We start from the raw sequence: 17,844 nt of genomic DNA on the forward strand, positions 1-17,844 counted from the left end.
TGGGCATTTCATGCGAAACGGCTAACGTAGCGCTGTTAAAAGCGGATCGAGGAGAGTTTGTGACTGTGTCACCTTTCAATCCGCGTGCGTACAAGACATGTTCATTTGACGAAAACGCAGCAGCGTCGATCACATCACCTAAAACTTGTTTCGTGGTGAATGAAGATGGCCAGTGCTTACCAGCAGTGCTGCAAACAGAAGAAGAGTTTCAAAACGCTTTTGACTATCTGATTAACAGAACGCACGACCCGAAGGTGAATGCAATATCTCAAAATTTGATGTTCAAAATTGACAGTCTGAACGAAACGCTCGAATTAAACGATTACGCGATAGTCTATTCGCGAGTGTCATATGATGAGAACAATACGTGCTTGTATATCGACGTGAATGAAAAATCTATTTCGTATGAAGATTGTACAACAAAACGAACTCTGTGTCAGATTAGAATTCCTGGTATGGGACTGGATTCACCGAGTGACGATGATTCCAAAATAAACAGCTTTTGGGTCTTATTTATTGCACTAACATTTGTGGTTGTTTCTTTGGTTATAGTTATAGTTATTGCGTATGTGTTGCAAGGATTTCAATCTAGACGTTTACAAACTACTACAACAGTTCAAATAACAAGCGCCTAACTCGAGTATAAAACCATTCACGCAAAGTCAGTAGTTGTCATAACGTAAAAAAATGTTCAGCTGTGAGTTTGTGGCTGCGATGGTAGCAAATTACTTGGAATGCAAGCAGTTTGAGGACTCAAATGACACTCTTTGTGACATCGTCGAATGTGTGATTTTGCTTGTAAATAGCACTGTTACGATGCATGTTCTTACAAAAGATGAACTGACCATAGCTTGTTTTGATGAAGACTATTTCGCCGAGTTGCTTGAACAAAAGCTGAACAATGGTTTGAGCTGGGATGTGTTTGTGACAGCATTTGTTTTGTTTGCGGCCGTCGTACGTGAAATATCGAATTACAACGCTGAAGGCTTCTACCACCTGAATAAACTACAGAACGTGTTCCGTAAATATAGACTTACTGACTGGGTTGCAAATCAACCTGGTAAATGGACATCGTTTGTACAGTATTGTAAGCGAGTTTGTTGAATAAAAAGTAGAAAACAGACAAATTTGTGTTAAGTTGTTTTATTCAGTATCGCATTCACATTCAACTTCACTTTCTATAGATGTCGATATGTTCGAAGCCAAATTTTCGAATAATTCATACTCATCGATAATGTCTTTGAGACCAATCATATCGATGATTTCTTTGCACATATCAGAACCATTGGTTTTAAGCAAACCGTGTTTCTTCTCAACCACACCATCGCGGTCAAAAATGTTGAAATATAGTTTTGTATCGTCTGGTCTGTCCATAACAAGCATCAAGTCGTCCTCGTCGTCATCTTCACCCAATCTTACATACACAGTCAAATGAACTGTTAGTCCAAAGCATGTGATTTTGACCTGATAATCGAATTCGGGTGTAGGTTCATAGTCCGGAGAAAACAATGCATATGGTTCAAATGTTTCAGATTTTGACATGCGAAACAATTTTACCCTAGGCTCCTCTGTGGATTTAATGCACATATGCTTTGATATAATCTCCCACAACTTGTTTGCAGCAAATTGAGATTGGATTTTCCATTTTCTTTTCTGAATACGTTTCTGCTCTGGTGTTTTCGAACGAGCATTGAAGCATATGCTTTGATAGTTTTCCATGTTCTGAAATGTGACCAATGTGGCAACGTTAAAAGCCAAAGTGAAATGGTTTGTGATATAGATCGTTACAAAATTTGCATATAAAAGCTCTGCACAAAAAGTAAGCTTCATTTCATTTGTTGATGTTTGCGACTATATTTCTTGGCATTTTGCTTATTCGATTCATCATCGAAGAACGAAACCCCGATTTTTGGGATCGCAAAAAGACTAAACTTGACAACAACAAGAAGCCATGATCGGTGTTACAATGCTTGCGATGATCTGTATTCAAGACTTACGATGGTGGTTTTCTGTTAGAAAAATACGAAAAGAATGCATACAGGTTATGAAAGAACTTCGTGAACGCTTTCAAGCAAATAGTTGCTGTGATTGCAAAGACTGCAAAAAACGTATGGCTCAACTTCACCTGGAAAAAGAACAAGCAGTGAAAGACTCGCGTACTTGTATAATTTGCTGCAATGAAGAGAAAACCTTTGCCGTAACACCATGCATGCACCTTTTCTGCGTACACTGTTGCTGGCACATGCATATATACGGGAACAAATGCGCTGTTTGTAGATCTGAAATATTTGATTGGAAGCGGATTCATTGGACTGATTAGTGTTATGACTTTTAGTGCATGCTTGTGTGTGTATTTGTTTGAATAGTATCGTCAAATAAAATGTTGAAATGCATTTTATGTTTTGGTTGTTAGTTTGGTAGAGAAGATGCAAGTATATTGACGTTTTGGGTTTTATCTTGCTGCGTGAAGAAAACAAACACGCGTGTTTACTGTTTTTGCTCTTTATTTTCAACATACAACAAACAAAATACGACATTTAGTTCATAACATTTTCTTCTCTGCGCTTTCGGCTCAAACTACGACTGAACACTTTTGTAAAGCTTCTCTTTCTAGTTCTCGACCGCTTTTCATCGTTTTCGCTAGGTTCGTTGACAGACATTGGTTTTTGGTTTTCCTTAGACTCGTTTTCTCTTCTGAGCAATTCGTTATCATACGCGGTTTTGTTGTGAAATGTAAGAAGTTGTGGAATGCGTTTAAGAAACATCACCACTTCTGTCATGCCTAGGTGCTCAGCGAGTTCGATCATGTTTACCAGACTAGAGATTGACTGCCAATCCGAGTAATCTAGCGTGAGACCGTTACATTGGTACTCAGACAGGTTCATGAGAATTTCAAACACGTTCATCAATTCTTGAACACTGTACTTTGGCTGAATCTTGACATGATTTGTCTTAACGTTAGTGAACATTTTCACAATTGCTGCTGGGTATGATTTTTGTTCTTTGCCCACATAAAATACAACCCTGTCTTTGCTTTGTTTAAGCGACTGAATGAGCTTTGAAGAGATTTCAATACCAATATCGTACTTCAGTTTAGTGAACAAGCGATTAGTGGCTTCGGTGTCAGTGACCCGTTTAATATCTTTAACGTTTATGGTTGACATGGTTGACATGGTTGTTGGTTGTGTGCGGGTTTAGCGTTTCTATAGAAAAACTATCCTTAAATAGATTTTTATCTCAATTTTCCAAACCGTAATTTGTGATTGCATAGACAGTTAAACATCCACAAAAAGTCGTGTTTTTTCTTAAGCTGGGCATCACCTCCTATAGTGTTGATCATGACAAGAAAAACATAAACGCCTAGAAGCGAATAAGGACATAGTGACGTGTTTCTCGAATGTTTGTATGTATCGTAAATAAACTTGATGTATGTGGAATTGTTAACTGTACTTTCGTCAAACAATGAGAAAAAATTGTAAGCTTTAAGTCGGTTGTATCCACAAATAGGATCGCCAAATACTGAATCAAAATGGCTTGTAATTTCGCTAGTTGTCAATTTTTTGAACAACGACATGCGTTCATCGTCTTTGAACTCATTGAGAACCATTGTGACACACGTTTGAATTCCACACCCGAGTTTTGAGTTCATTTCTACTAGCTTGCTTTCGAATATTCGTATTGGTTCTTCATATTCTGTTATGTATTGAAAAATGCATAGCGAGCATTCGTGGTGATGTCTAGAGTACATGGGTGAAAGCAAGTAGGTGTTTTGTGCTAACTGTTCGTCTTCGTCAACAATCAAAACCTCGTCAATATCCATTGATAAGGCAACAAATGTTTACATTTCATTGATACAATTTATTTACAACATATACAAAAAATGTAACACACACAAGTCAACATAATCATACAATATTGCAACAACGTAGTCATTCGTCATCATCGCTCAATTCTAGATCACTGAGTATAGTCTTTTCCTTTTTCGGTTTCTTTGCAGCTTTCGTTTCACCAGATTTGCGCATTCTTTTAACAGCCAGACCGTTCATAATTTCCTTTTCATCATCGTTTAGCGTATCTGAGATTTCTGTATCGGAGATGTCGATATCGGCATATTTGCGTTTTTCCTCAACATTGGAAGATTTTATTCGCTCTATTAGCGCAAACATGTTTTCGTCTTCCCCAGAACCGAGTATTTTGTTAATCACATCAATTGGAATTCGATCGAAAACGTTAGAGCTCACAGTCTTCACAACATCGTCCTGCAGGTTTTTTGTTTTCTTGATGCCCTTTATCAGATTCTGCGTTCTTACTTTGAGGCTTTTGTACTGCGCTAGTTTGGCATCAATCTGTTTTAGTTTCTCTGAAAGTTCTTTTATCTTCAAATAATCGTTAGGCGACAAGAAGACACCTGACTCGACTTCAGAAACCAAATTCCTTTTCACGCCGTGATTGAGTACAGTGTTCGCAAACTGCTGTATTCGTTCTCGGTTGTTCGTTTTTATAGCATAGCTCGAGGTCAACATTGCTTGTGCCATCGTAGAAAGTGATTGCGAGTGTGCTTATTTTGTTAACTGCAGCTATATATATACGCTTGAAAAATAATGCACGCCTTACTTGTTCATCATTGGCTTGAATAATCGAATGTAGTACGCCTCTTTGGCTTTACGCACGTGCTTGTCTCGCTCTGTCTCCAAAACGAATACAGTGTACCGTTCCTTAACATCGCACAAGTGTTTCCCACATTCTATCAAATGGTCAGTAGCTCGACACAAATGCTGCTCTGTTCGAATATGAGAGTTGTGTGTATGAATGCGTTTTCTCAGATTAATGGTCTCTCCAATGTACTCACCGCAGCAAGTGTTGCACTTCAGTACGTATATAACATCTGTTGATTTACAAGTTAAGTTCTCTCCATCTTCAACAATGTATACAAAACCACAATTGAACTGAAAACTGTTTCCACTCTTTATTTGAGAACATAGAGTGCAGCGCTCACCGTTACATGGTTTAACTTTGTAGTCCATCAACAACTCAAAATAGTGAAATTATGACTGAAAATGTGTTTATGCGTTTTTTGTTACAAAAACATGAAGATCAGCTGGTACCGTGAAATTTATTCCTTGTTCCTGCATAGCACAAGTAATGTCAAAACACGAACAGTTTTGCGAATTTAGCTGACTGATATGTAGAGTTTTACTAATTGTTGTGAAACAAAACTCGATTGTCAAGTCGAATATGAACACGTTTTCGTCTCCAATATCGTCTAGTATGGTTTCAAAAATGCTTTCGAGTAGTTCTTGTTCATTGATCAAAACGCTGATGCATTTAAAAACGTGGATGGAAAATTCTTGAGTGTTACCAATGCTCTCGCGTTCAATGGTATACATGTTGTCATACAAAGTCATTGTGAGTTATAACAATAGCGGATACAAACGCTTTGATATATGTTAACTGTTTACAACAGTATCGTTATGCCGAGCTATGCTGTGTAGTACAATTATGAAGCAAATAGCAGCTATCACAAGCACAATGAATCCACCAACACAAACAGCGACAGTTTCCCAAAACGTTAATTTTCTTAGTCCCGGTTCGTCATTCAATGTACTTTTACCCAACAAAACCTCGCAAATCGTGGGACTGTGTTTGCATTTTTCGATTGAAATGGTCTTTGATCGCATATCGACATACGTGCATTCTTGTCCACTGTTCGTCCTTTTGTTGTACACAATGAAGTGTTCGCTTGTGACAGAACTGTCATCTATATTTTTTATTTGAAACTTTGCCTCACTCATATTGTGTGCCGTGTTCTGAGTAATGCTAACCAAATATGAAACTAACTTATCATCCAAATCGTAAACACTCGCAATACTTGAGTGCGAACAATTTGCATCAATCCGAAAACATTTGCCATTTTCCGCTTTCACAGCACCAATATCGCAGTATGTGAAATTAGCCAATTGTATTTGTGGTACGCGAATGAAATGACCATTTCTCGCTATAAGCACAGCATTCGTGCTCTCGGTACAATTCTCAATTTGATACGTATTTCTGAATAACGACATACAAATCTTATCAACAGTTGTGCCATCTTTGGTGCTGAAGACAGTAAGTCGATATGATGAAGCCTTTTTCGCGAGAATAACTTCGTTACTCACTTGTTTCACTATTTGACTTAGCATCGCACGTAAAGCATGATTACGTTCGTTGATAATCAAGAGTGTGTATTCACGAAACGGAGAAAAATGCGTATTAGAGGAAATCTTGAATGATGAATCCAAGTCGATGAAATAGCAACGATTGTTATGTACTTTGCCAATTGTAGTAGAACGATTACATGCTATGCAGTAACAATTTTGCAATCCATACGTAGATACTTCTGCAACGGTCTGCTTGTTGTGCTTAATTCCCATTTTATGCTTGTTGATAGCATCTTGCATATTTTGAAATTGTTGGTTAACGATGTTATCGTTTTTAACTGGCAGACTAACGTTGAGTTTTGGCTTGTTAAGAGCATTTTGAATTTTGTGAGAAGTTTGGTTAACAACAGTATTTTTTTTAACTGGCGGACTTATTTTGTTTTTTGGCTTGTTGGTAGAAGTTTGAATATCGTAAAATGTTTGGCTAACGAAAGTATTGGCATTTTGAATATCGTGAATTTTTTGGCTTACGATAGGGTCAACGATAGGTTTGTTTGTTACTGACAGTACTTTAGTGTTTTTGAAAAAAAAGTCAGAAAAATCGATAATTGGAACATTTTCAGCGCTTTGCTTTTCATCCAAATTATCGTCAGAGTAATCCTCATCAAAGTTATCCTCGTCAGAGTAATTCTCGTCAGATTGATCATAGTCAAAGTCGAACTTATCATCGATTTTTAAGCGGATCTCACTCATTTCTTGCTCTATTTGTGTAATTGTGTCTCGCAATTCTTTGGACTTAGAAGGGATTATTTCCAAACCTAGATCATATTCTTTGATATACTTGGCGACTGACAAATCATTCATTTTTCTCTTCAATAACGCATTTTTGATTCGTGTTAACGCATGATCCTGTTTCTCGGGACTAGCACCTTCTAAATTCACATCGCACCATGTTCCGAACGTTGTACACAGTTCAGTATTAAATCTGATGAAGGCATGACCGTGCATCCCATTTGCACAAATTTCACTTCCATCATAGGTCAATGAAAAATTGTACGGAAACAAAGGTATCCAAGCGTGTGTGTAAATCTCAGTAAACACAGATTCTACAAACTCACTGATAGAGTACGTTTTCGGCTCAATTTGCAATCTAACTAAAAGACTTGGTAAGTCGTAAGTGATAAACATTGATCCCGCTACAAAACCATCAACTACACTGTATACCGGTTTTGAAAACGCTTTTTTCTTGTTCGGACATCTAGATAGACCTATGGATTTGCATTGTTGCTCATGACCTTCTAAACTAAACTCTGGGTTTTGCATCCATTTGTTGAAAAATTGTAAATTTTCTTTGACATCGTCGTATAATGACAAATACTCATAGGTTACGTTTATCAACACATAAAATAAACCATTCGTAACGTCAATCGGTGTATTCTGTACATGCTTGAAACAAGACGGTTCATAAAAATTTGGTTTAGAACGTCCTAACGCATTTGTTTGTAAAACTAAGGGAAAAAACAGGGCAACTATATGCACAAACATATACATGACGAGTTTTTGATGCATTGTCATTTTGGAAAGTTCCTATATAAGTATTTTCTACAAACAAATTGAAGTTATTTGTCTTCCAGTCATTCACATGGATTACACCACAAATAGCATTCCTATGTGTCTGTGGACAGATTTCCAGCATGTAGAAATAAATACAAGAGAACATTTTGCACATCGATTCGAAACGTACGCAAGACTCAAAGCTTCTCTACAACCAACGAAGTTGATAATGTGTCTATTTGATGAAATTGTTGAATTCGTTTGCAGCAAAACAAACATAAGCAAAATCAAGATTCAACATGCGCTGATGGACTCTTGTACTTCAAGGAAAACCTTTTCAGTTTGGTCGTTTCTGATCAAAGATGTGACAAAAGAAACATTGAACGTTCTTGCTACGAAAGCGAATCTGTGTAGATTCGATTTATTGTATGGTTTCATTCATGCCGAAAACTGGATATGTGGTGCAATTGATTTTCGAGGTGCTGAAAAGTCAAAAGATATTGCCAAAGATATTCTTGAAACAGAGCACGTTTTTGAAATGTTTAGCGCGAATGCGATGACAAGATATTCCAATAAAATGTCCATGAAGAATATTCAATAAAACGTATTGTATCATAGCTTGTGTTTTCGTGATTTGTTCAGAACATACTCAAATAACAAACAACACGCACAATTGTTTCAAGGTTTTTTATTAACATATACAATCGAACACAACAAAACAAACATGCATAAAATGTTAATTATTGAGTCACACATCTATGTGTTAATATCATGTATCACTCGAATGCCGCATCGGATGCATCATCGTCAGAAAAATAAATATGGTCGGCCTCTTCGTCCCGCGTTTCGATGTATTGCGCGAATGCCTCGTAATCAGAAAAATAAATATGGTGGGCCTCTTCATCCAGCTTTTTGTCAATCAAATAGTCATATGGCGATTGAACATAAGGTAGATGTTCAATTTTATTTTGTTCTTCATCATCGACGCCACCGATTTCGTCCGCAAAACAATTGTCGAATTCTTCTTTATATTTTTCCTCCAAAAAACGTTCGTAAGATTCCAAAAAACTATCTTCTATCATATCATCGATATCTCTGCTTCTGCAAACCCAACACATTTTTCGATCATGTATTTTTACATCTCGATCATTGGAAACTGTTTGAGTTGTGTAATTATCATCGTCGTTTTTTTCCTGGCAATATGTTTGTTTTTGATCTCGATTTGCATTGCGTATTTTTGTTCTTCGTTTTGAAAGTTGCCTTTGCAAACGCCTTTGTTCAGCCTTTTTACGTTGCTTTTCAGTTTGTTTTTTATAGGAATTGGGGCGGGTACGAGTACAAGTCTTTTCAATTTTCGCCGTAAGCAGGTCATCGAAATCACTGTAATTATCGTATTCGTCATCATTTTGGTTATCTTTGGTTTGAAGGATATCAACCGATTTCGTTGAACATCGTTGGTTATTGCTTTCTGTTTTCGCAATTCCATTGTTCGCTTTTTGATATAGCTTGGAAAACTCATTTTGTAAGTACCGACCGAATGATTCATTGTCAAAAGGACAAGCAGGGCTAAACCGTCGCTGACTAAGTTTCAGTTTCACTTCTTCTTCTGTGTTCATGACCCAATCGAACACAAAAGGGCAAACGGGGCACAGCTGTCGATGCCTCAGTTTTACATCTTCTTTATCCATGTTCCAAATGGAAATGTGCACATGGCAAAACACGCATCGAACACACTCAATATTTTCGGAGATTACACAAGTGTCGTAGATGAACCCTTGGCTAGCCAGGTCTTCCTTTGACACGCCGAAATGGGAAGGCATGTTTTTAAACGATTGAAGTCTCTGATACAACGACATGTTTGCGAACGAACGTTCTTAGACTCAGTAAAGCATTCATCTGCTATTTATACAAAAAATTGTAATGTAAATTTTATGTCCATCCATGTAGCGATCAAATGCCTTATTGTCAGAAAAATAAAACGCCCGGCAAAATTAGCGGGGGGGTCTTTTTTAAAACCCCACCCCCCTTATTAAACCGTCAGAACATTTTCCGGGCATATCATATAGCGCCGCATCCCGCACCAAAAATGCACACAAGAAAAAAGTGGCTGTGGTCGAATATACGTTTTTGGGCTCCGTTATTAAATGCATGTGTTTTGATTTCTATAATTTCTAAAATGGAGTAATAGCGATGTATAATGTTCCGATATAAGTGATCTACACATTGTGTTTATTATCGAGCTGATGTAGACTGTAGTAATGCCTTTAGTTTCTGTAGCATCGATTTAACAAAGACTATAATGCCTGCTATTCTATATATTTGCACACGTTTAACTGAAAGAGTGCTTATCAAATTTAGCTCACATTGCGCATCGTGATTAGTTTCCTTTGCTATTATGTATCTATGTCCTTTGGTTCATACTTTGACAGGATATCAACAAATGCGGCATTCGCAATCAATAACAAGGTTTGCTCTATTTATTTTCTCTGTCAGTGATCAGCTTAATGTTTGTCCTTTTTCTTCTGTGGAAAGTAAAATATCGTGTTTTAGTGCTGCGACAGTGAAATGGTTTAAATTGTGTTTACGGATTTTCCGAAAACACCGCAAAGGAATAGGAACGTCCTTATAGCAGACTGCATAGTTTGTTCCGGATTGCTATAGACCGCTGGTTCATTTAACGATATAACTGCTGAAATTGGAATTTCTTGTTTTAAGATCAGAATAGTTCTCGAAGCTTTTCCAATTCGTGTGAACATTCTTAATTGGTGCGAGTCTCAACATTGAGCTGCTGTATTTTACTCGTATTATTGTAAATGATATATTTTGCCCAGTAGTTTTTGTGTTTTGATTTTGAATTTGTATATCAAACATGCCATTAGCAACTATGTTAGCGTAGAACGCAATGCGAGGATTTTCATTTCACGCTGCCGACTTCATGTTATCGTTTATCATATAGATGACATTGACGCACATGATGTTCTTCCTGAAAATAGCCTCAACTTGCCTCGCCTTTAATCACATATAAACGATGCTGGTCTAGTCTGCAAGAATGGAAAATATTGATGAGGCACGACAATTCGTACAATAATAAATAGATTTCAGGGTATCCCGTAGAATAAAAAATCCGTTACCGTTACTAAAAACATTATATAGAAACCAAAGAGATGCCAAACGGTGACCAGATAGTAAAAGATTATACTATGCACAAAAAACGTAACTGTGGGAATATTATGAATTGTTTAAAACAACATTTAATCATGTTTATAGAGATTTCATTAAAATATTATTTTGCCCTGATTTTACTTTTATATCAGTAATACAAGAACAGCTCCTGAGTGATTATTAACTTCACTTTGTTTGCCAATAACATTGTCGCCAGATAAAATAGAGCCGGAGAACAAATCCGAAACACAGGGGTTGCGTCTTTTTGTATTATGAATATTATTAATAGTAATTCTTATTATAATTAATTCTTATACATCATGTTGTACGTAAAGTTAAGCAATTGAACTGGGCATAATACTCAACAAGTATTTTCATTTTAACAATACTTGTGCTATTCAGAAAACCCCTATCCAATAGTGTGTTACTTTTGAAATAAAGTGAGACAGTTTTCACCAAATACTTAAACATTCATTAGAATCTAAAGTGTACAGGAATGAATTTACTGGCTCACATATACATGTGTATTTAAGGCTTGTTCTGCTGAACCGTTAGCGTCACTCACGTTATCAAATGTGCTTGAACTCTGACGCTTCTCATCACGGAATGTTTCAAGCAATATACGTTCAGATGGAGTCATTTTTCTGTTTGCCAATGGTAGCCCAGAGGGTCTTCGCTGGCAAAGTTTCCTCTGGGGTGGCAATATCTGCGGAACTTCATTTTCATCGTTATTGAAATCACATTTCCTATTGTGAAAAAGTCCATTAAGGCACTTCCAAGTGGCACTTGTTTTGGATTTGACAGATAAAAACGTTCCAGATGACCCATCTCCTCCGCCATTACTACACTGCAGATTGGACCGGGCAAGCACCTGTCTCTTAATGCGGCATTTACACACACAACCACCAAGGTTTTTCAGAATAGGCAGCTTCCTATTGAAAATAAAGCATGAACGTACGTCATAAAATAATTGAACATATCTTATATTTGAATTATAATTGTGTTTTTATTTTAGTAATTTGTAGATTAAACGTATATTTTTCCTTATTTATAAAAAATCTATATGTTGTATACTGCAAAAAAGTTTGCGTGAACACTAGTTAACAATCAAAACATAAGAAAACATAACATGGAATAAACATATCACCTTATATATAAGCATATTCGTGTTCCGAATATTCCGTAGATGATTGGATTTAACACCGAATTTAGCGCAGCAAGACTTTGAATAAAAGCCGTTACAGCGACTTGTGTCTGTGATGTCACTGTGTTAATATCCCTGTACACGTCAACAAGATTGAACACGAAGTAGGGAGACCAGGAAGTCACGAAGGCTGAAATGATACGGACAATACAAGAACATACTATAATTCGAAATCATTACAGACTACATGATCTAGAACATAATGTGCTTAAATACAATAAGTAATTTGTCAGTTATTTTCATGTTATGTTTTAAACATTAAAACATACAAACATTCATTTAAATACATTGTTCACACTGCTTAACATACATATGCAAATGAAGCACTTGTTAACCTGCTTGACATTTTGGCTTATATCTATTGAAGTTATATCGTTTTCGACATTTTAAAAACATATGCGTAACAGATTCCATAGATAACGATAATTGTTTCATTATCATAAGGATGTTAAATCAGCCTCAAAATATTAAACCTACTTGTTTTATTTGAACGAATTTGATGGTATATATTTAGACAACACCTTTTAAACATAATTCAAAATCATACATTCCAAATCAGCTCATATGGACATTATTTCATGATAGAATGGACTGTTTATTCCTTTCCCGAAACATTGTTGAAGCATAGAGAATAACAGAACTCTGCCTGATCCGTTTGTAATATATCAGGCAAGGCTTAGAATAATGTAACGGCGAGGCTTGCCAGGCCGTTTCTTTATTCGTGCCTAACCTGTTTTTCTGTTTATTATACCTCTACGTCCCTGCTTTTGAAGAAATACTGAAAAAAGTCACTTAAAAGCTGTCATTTTAGCGGGAAAGAATATGACCTTTGTCCTTTGACGTGTAAATAATGACGTCATGAGCACGCGCGCATTATTTGTAAAAATGTTTTTTGCTGTTTGTGTTGAATTTTTTTGTTTAAAATATATTACATCTTGGTATCAAATTGTTTGTTTTGTTGAATCTGATTTGACTTTACTAAAAATGAGTACTTTATAGTTGATTCCGAGTAATATGACCATCCTCCACACATAAGTGATATAAGAACACCCTGTTGACCATGATATAAAAATATATCAGGCAACGTTATATCAGGCAGATATCAATGCGGCGGTATGATAAAAACTAGTATAACGCCATGATATTGTTAAGATAAGACAAATATGTATGTATTCATTTTGTGGTCGCGACTTCAAAGTTAAATACTTTGATATCAGCAATCAAGCTGTTGCTCCTTACCGAGTATAATGATGAGCGTCATCTTCACCGTTTTAATTTTTGCCTGCGGAATGATGCCTTTATTTCTTGTCCGATGTGTAGTTTGGATGTCTAAAAAACAAGACTTGTGCACATTATTTAATTTCACGAGAAGAACAAAACGCTCTCAAGTTGAACATATAATCATAACTTAATAAACATTAAAGCTTTGACGAAAATGTCATCCAACAACATATTCGTAACATGAATTCAATGACGAAACTCCCTGTTCAATTTTCAAAGGGATACACTTATCCAAAACAAGGATTAGGCATAACGTACTTAATACAATTATAATGCCTTTGTAATTTTTTTAATCACTTACTGTCGTCACTATCGGATGACTGATTCCTGTTTAGACCCCTGCCTTTCCCCCAGATCACGCAAATGATAATCGTGTAGCAAGAGATGATGATCGCTGCTGGGATTATAAACGCAGTCATGGCAATCAAGGTTATGTAAACCTGGAAAGAAATGTGTTATTTAGAATTGAAAAGATGCCTTTCGAGTAATAAACCTAATATGTTCTCATCAAAATGTGTGGAAAACCGTAATGTCTCAAATTGAACCTGGCTGCGATACTTAAGCATGAAAAGTGGTTTTCGTCCTTTTTGCAACAACTGATATATCAAAGAAAAACAATGTACACAGAGATGTGATATACATATAGTTTAATTTCTGTATACGCTCAAGACAACAGAATCATCATATTACTAGAGATATGTGTATTAAAAAAAATTAAATACACATACACAACTAATTCGAAAAAAATATGAGTTTGAGTTCGTATACCTGCCAATGCCATCGCTCATGTAGAGTCATTATGCAGTGGGAGTCGCCATTTAGGGTGACAGTGTCAAACAGGAGAAACGAGGGAATGGAAAGAATTCCGGAGCTGATCCAAGCACCGTTCGCCAATATCCGGACTGTCGTGGCTTGAGTATATAAGAATACATTTTCGTCTATTTCCGTTGATATTAAACACGAACAAAGTGAAACATCGCATTTGCCGTCACTCACATACCAAACAATTGAAGTGTAAAATCCAGAAATTGTGTGCTAATTACATACATTATGCAGTATTATTTTCTAATCAGATATATAATTGAATCAATAGGAAGCCCATATTTATTGAATATGTTTTCAATTGACAGTCCCAACCATTGCCTTGACAAATAAATATTGTATATTTGTATGTCTTGACCAAGTGTAAGAGCTGTTCAAAAGACAGATATGTCACGAGAACTATGTGCCTGAAAGGTATTTTAGGGATTTCCATACTAAACATAATGAATTTTTATTTTAAAATAAAAAAACATGTTACTAACTTTAAAGTTACCTCTGTTTGATATAGACTTCATTAAATTACGCAGTAAACAAATTATTAATTAAAAAGGTCGGCATTTTCATGTACACGCTTCACTATCCTTCTTTTTAAACAGCATGCGATTATTAAAACACTATGTACAATATGAATACGAATATTATTGGACAAACAATCATGTACGATGGAAACGATAATTTTCAATGAAAACGAAGTAAAACTGATTGAGCAAAATCACCCGTAAATATGTGAATACATTATACGGTGAATGCCTACTTCAACGGACATCGAAACCTAAAGCGGGTGTTTATAACGGGTACACAACGATAAGCGGCTGTGCATGGTACACGGCATCTAGGTGACGTATCATGTAACATATCGTAAAAACAATGGCGGTCATGTCAGATATTTAATGACAATATAAACACAATACTTCAAGTGTAACCGTGATTTATGATCGTCAAACATTATTACCATATCCGCGAATTGTATTGTATTAACGTTCTATGATACAATCATGTATATGATTTAATTAGGAAGCAAACACGACAATAGGCTTCTTATAACAAAGGTTGGTTCTTTCATTTAAGCTTGCAAACTGATGGGTACACGATCAACTGCCGGATAAAGATTGACATTTGTGTCAATCGTTTTGCTACCAGTCAATGCTTGGCAACGAGATCTAAATCGGCGCTAGTGTGAATGCTGCAAGTATATTTGTGAATTCTTGCGAAAAATCATTCCATATATGTGGCCATCTTAGACAATGCCATTATCCTCTTATACACATATGAGTATCAATAGAGATCCGTTGTTTCATGGATGGCAGCTTGAGTTATGTGTGGATGTACTAAATACAGAAATTATTTTATAATCGATACCTTTCCGTGTAAATTTCATCGGCCTTGCAATTGCATCCACGCGATCTATGCTAAGGGCAACTATCATGAACGTGGACGCGTATATCACAAATACCTAAAAATAAAATCAGTCTGCCTTACGTTTTGAGTTTGTTGAATTTGTTTATGTTGTGTGTTTATTAAATGCAAAATTGAATATTGTACAAACAAAAAGCATACTCAACAGATAAGGATATTTATGAAGACTACACATAGTATTCATTATGTTGTGTCATAAATGTCAACGTGCTATTTATAAAAAGAGAATTCGAATTGAAATTCCGGTTAATGATGTTATATCCAAATAAAATGATTCGTTTCCATAAACAGCCAATTATAAAGGGCACAAACATACCTGAAAGAAGCGGACTATTTTACATAGTGCGGGACCGCCATGCCAAACGATGAAACATTTCTCAGCAATTTCCACTGTCACGTGCATCAGTCCCACAGACATATCTGCAATAATATATTACTTAATTGAAATCGATTTGAAATTCATTTCTATAAATATAATGATTAAAATTAATTCCAATTAATTGAATAATTATAACAAATTAAGCATATATTAATAAATAAATAAATAAATTAATAAATTATAATTAATAAATTAATTAATTATTAATAAATTAATACATAAATAAATAAAATACAAATAAAATAAAAAAGTAATTAAATATAATTATAAATACATATAAAAATAATTATTTAATAAATTAAAGAAATAAACGAATTATAAATAAATTCTAGCATCGATAAATTACTTAGTATATATTGTAAAAAGTGATGTGAAATACAGGTTTTTTATTATGCAACATTATATTACAGATCAAAACAACATAGCAAATTATTTGCTCATTTAATGTAAGCAGTTCGTGTCAATTTAGGGCTATCTTGTGCTGATGATTTTTCTGGATTACATTATACAAAACTGCATAAAATATTCACTTGGTAAACTGACAGAAAGAAAAAACAAAAAACACATTAAAATGCTATAAGTATTTGTGAGTATGAGTTGTATATGCTTTATACTCACAATTTAATGGGGTCTAACAACAATTTCGAACTGACGATCGAAGCTTCAAACATTTCCGCCTTGGCCACCATTATATATGTGGTTTTTATGTTGAGTATTCGGTGTTTATTTCTATTTGACTATTTAAATGTAAATTGAATAAACAACCCCCAATAAAACATACGATAAATTGAGTTGTAATAAGATGATATGTCTTTATTATAATTCAACTCGTTATATACTTACATTAACATGATGTGATTTAATTGACACTTCAAACATTTAATGATATATGACGAACTACATTTTTATTATTTATCAACAAAAAAAAAATATTGCAGAAATTGCTTCCTCGATTATTTAATGATAATATAATACATTTTTGAGGTCGCACACTTTATAAGTAAATCAATATGGAGCGAATTGAGACTGCAAACACATTTAATGAAACCACAATCCGTGACTTGTATATGTAAAATGAATTTATGAACGTCACAGTCAGACATGAAAAATACATTGTAAGAGTCAAATGACACTCGTTACCTGCTATAGCAAGGTTCATGATAAAGAAGTTCATCCGGGTTTTTGCCCGTTTTTCCGAGAGCGCAATCCCGACAAGGACACATGTGTTGCTGACCACAATAAGGACAAATAAGGTCACCAACAATACCAGTTGCGGCACCTGAAACAATAATGCTCAATGTATAACATACGTAATTACACAGTATAGTTATATAGCGAACTAATAACCCACGAGTGCATTTGATCAAAATATGTATATCTATGCCATTGAGTATAATATGTTTGCAGAAAACGTTTGATAATTGTGCTGCAAAAAATATTTCTTACAAGATTTCGATATAATACAGTGGTAAAACGATTTTGTTTGACCATGTCATGTCAGATTGTGCTTGCGATTTTCGTTCGGCGGAGCGCATATGCAAAAATAAAACATGTTGAATGCCTAATAAAAACCTAGCATATCTTATGGAAAAAACAAATAACACATTATAACGCTGCCTCATTATAAGTGATTTAGTTATTTTGCGCGCATTCTGGTGTTCAATATATTAAATAGAAACCGATAGTATTTACAGTAACTCAGCGTTTCGCTAAAAGAAATATTTTTTCTTGAAGTGATAGACGGTAATAGTTTGCTCGCAAACATTTCCTATAATGTTTTGTCGTCGGTTATTGATTTCCCGTTATCAGTTATGGTGTAATCTAGTGCTTCCGCGTCGGACGTTATTGAAATCTCGAATAAAAGGCGTATTTCCGGCATCGTAATGAAC

At 35.4% G+C, this 17,844-nt stretch overlaps 1 protein-coding gene and 1 long non-coding RNA gene across 2 annotated transcripts; both read right to left on the reverse strand.

Moving 5' to 3' along the window:
- Positions 1–11,355: 11,355 nt before the first annotated feature.
- LOC127839593 (cardioacceleratory peptide receptor-like) lies at positions 11,356–14,136 on the reverse strand. The gene is made up of 5 exons (XM_052367983.1): positions 14,107–14,136; positions 13,640–13,778; positions 13,297–13,386; positions 12,001–12,187; positions 11,356–11,785 (listed from the first exon to the last, which is right to left on the reverse strand). The coding sequence occupies exons 1-5, from the start codon at positions 14,134–14,136 to the stop codon at positions 11,356–11,358; spliced, it is 876 nt and encodes a 291-aa protein (XP_052223943.1).
- A 10-nt stretch (positions 14,137–14,146) lies between these two features.
- Positions 14,147–15,957, reverse strand: LOC127838048 (uncharacterized). Its single transcript, XR_008029622.1, has 3 exons — positions 15,893–15,957; positions 15,520–15,613; positions 14,147–14,249 (listed from the first exon to the last, which is right to left on the reverse strand). It is a non-coding gene; the product is annotated as an uncharacterized LOC127838048 (long non-coding RNA).
- Positions 15,958–17,844: the final 1,887 nt, after the last annotated feature.

Source organism: Dreissena polymorpha, chromosome 7, assembly GCF_020536995.1.
Source record: "Dreissena polymorpha isolate Duluth1 chromosome 7, UMN_Dpol_1.0, whole genome shotgun sequence".
NCBI lineage: Eukaryota > Metazoa > Mollusca > Bivalvia > Myida > Dreissenidae > Dreissena > Dreissena polymorpha.

What these genes read in the sequence shown, in the direction of transcription:
- LOC127839593 (XM_052367983.1), bottom strand. Translation starts at nt 14,136, where the DNA reads ATGACTCTACATGAGCGATGGCATTGGCAG. An exon ending in ATGAGCGATGGCATTGGCAG is followed by an intron (nt 13,779 to 14,106) that starts GTATACGAACTC and finishes ATTTCTTTCCAG; the next exon opens with GTTTACATAACCTTGATTGC. An exon ending in GACGCTCATCATTATACTCG is followed by an intron (nt 12,188 to 13,296) that starts GTAAGGAGCAAC and finishes GTATCATTTCAG; the next exon opens with CCTTCGTGACTTCCTGGTCT.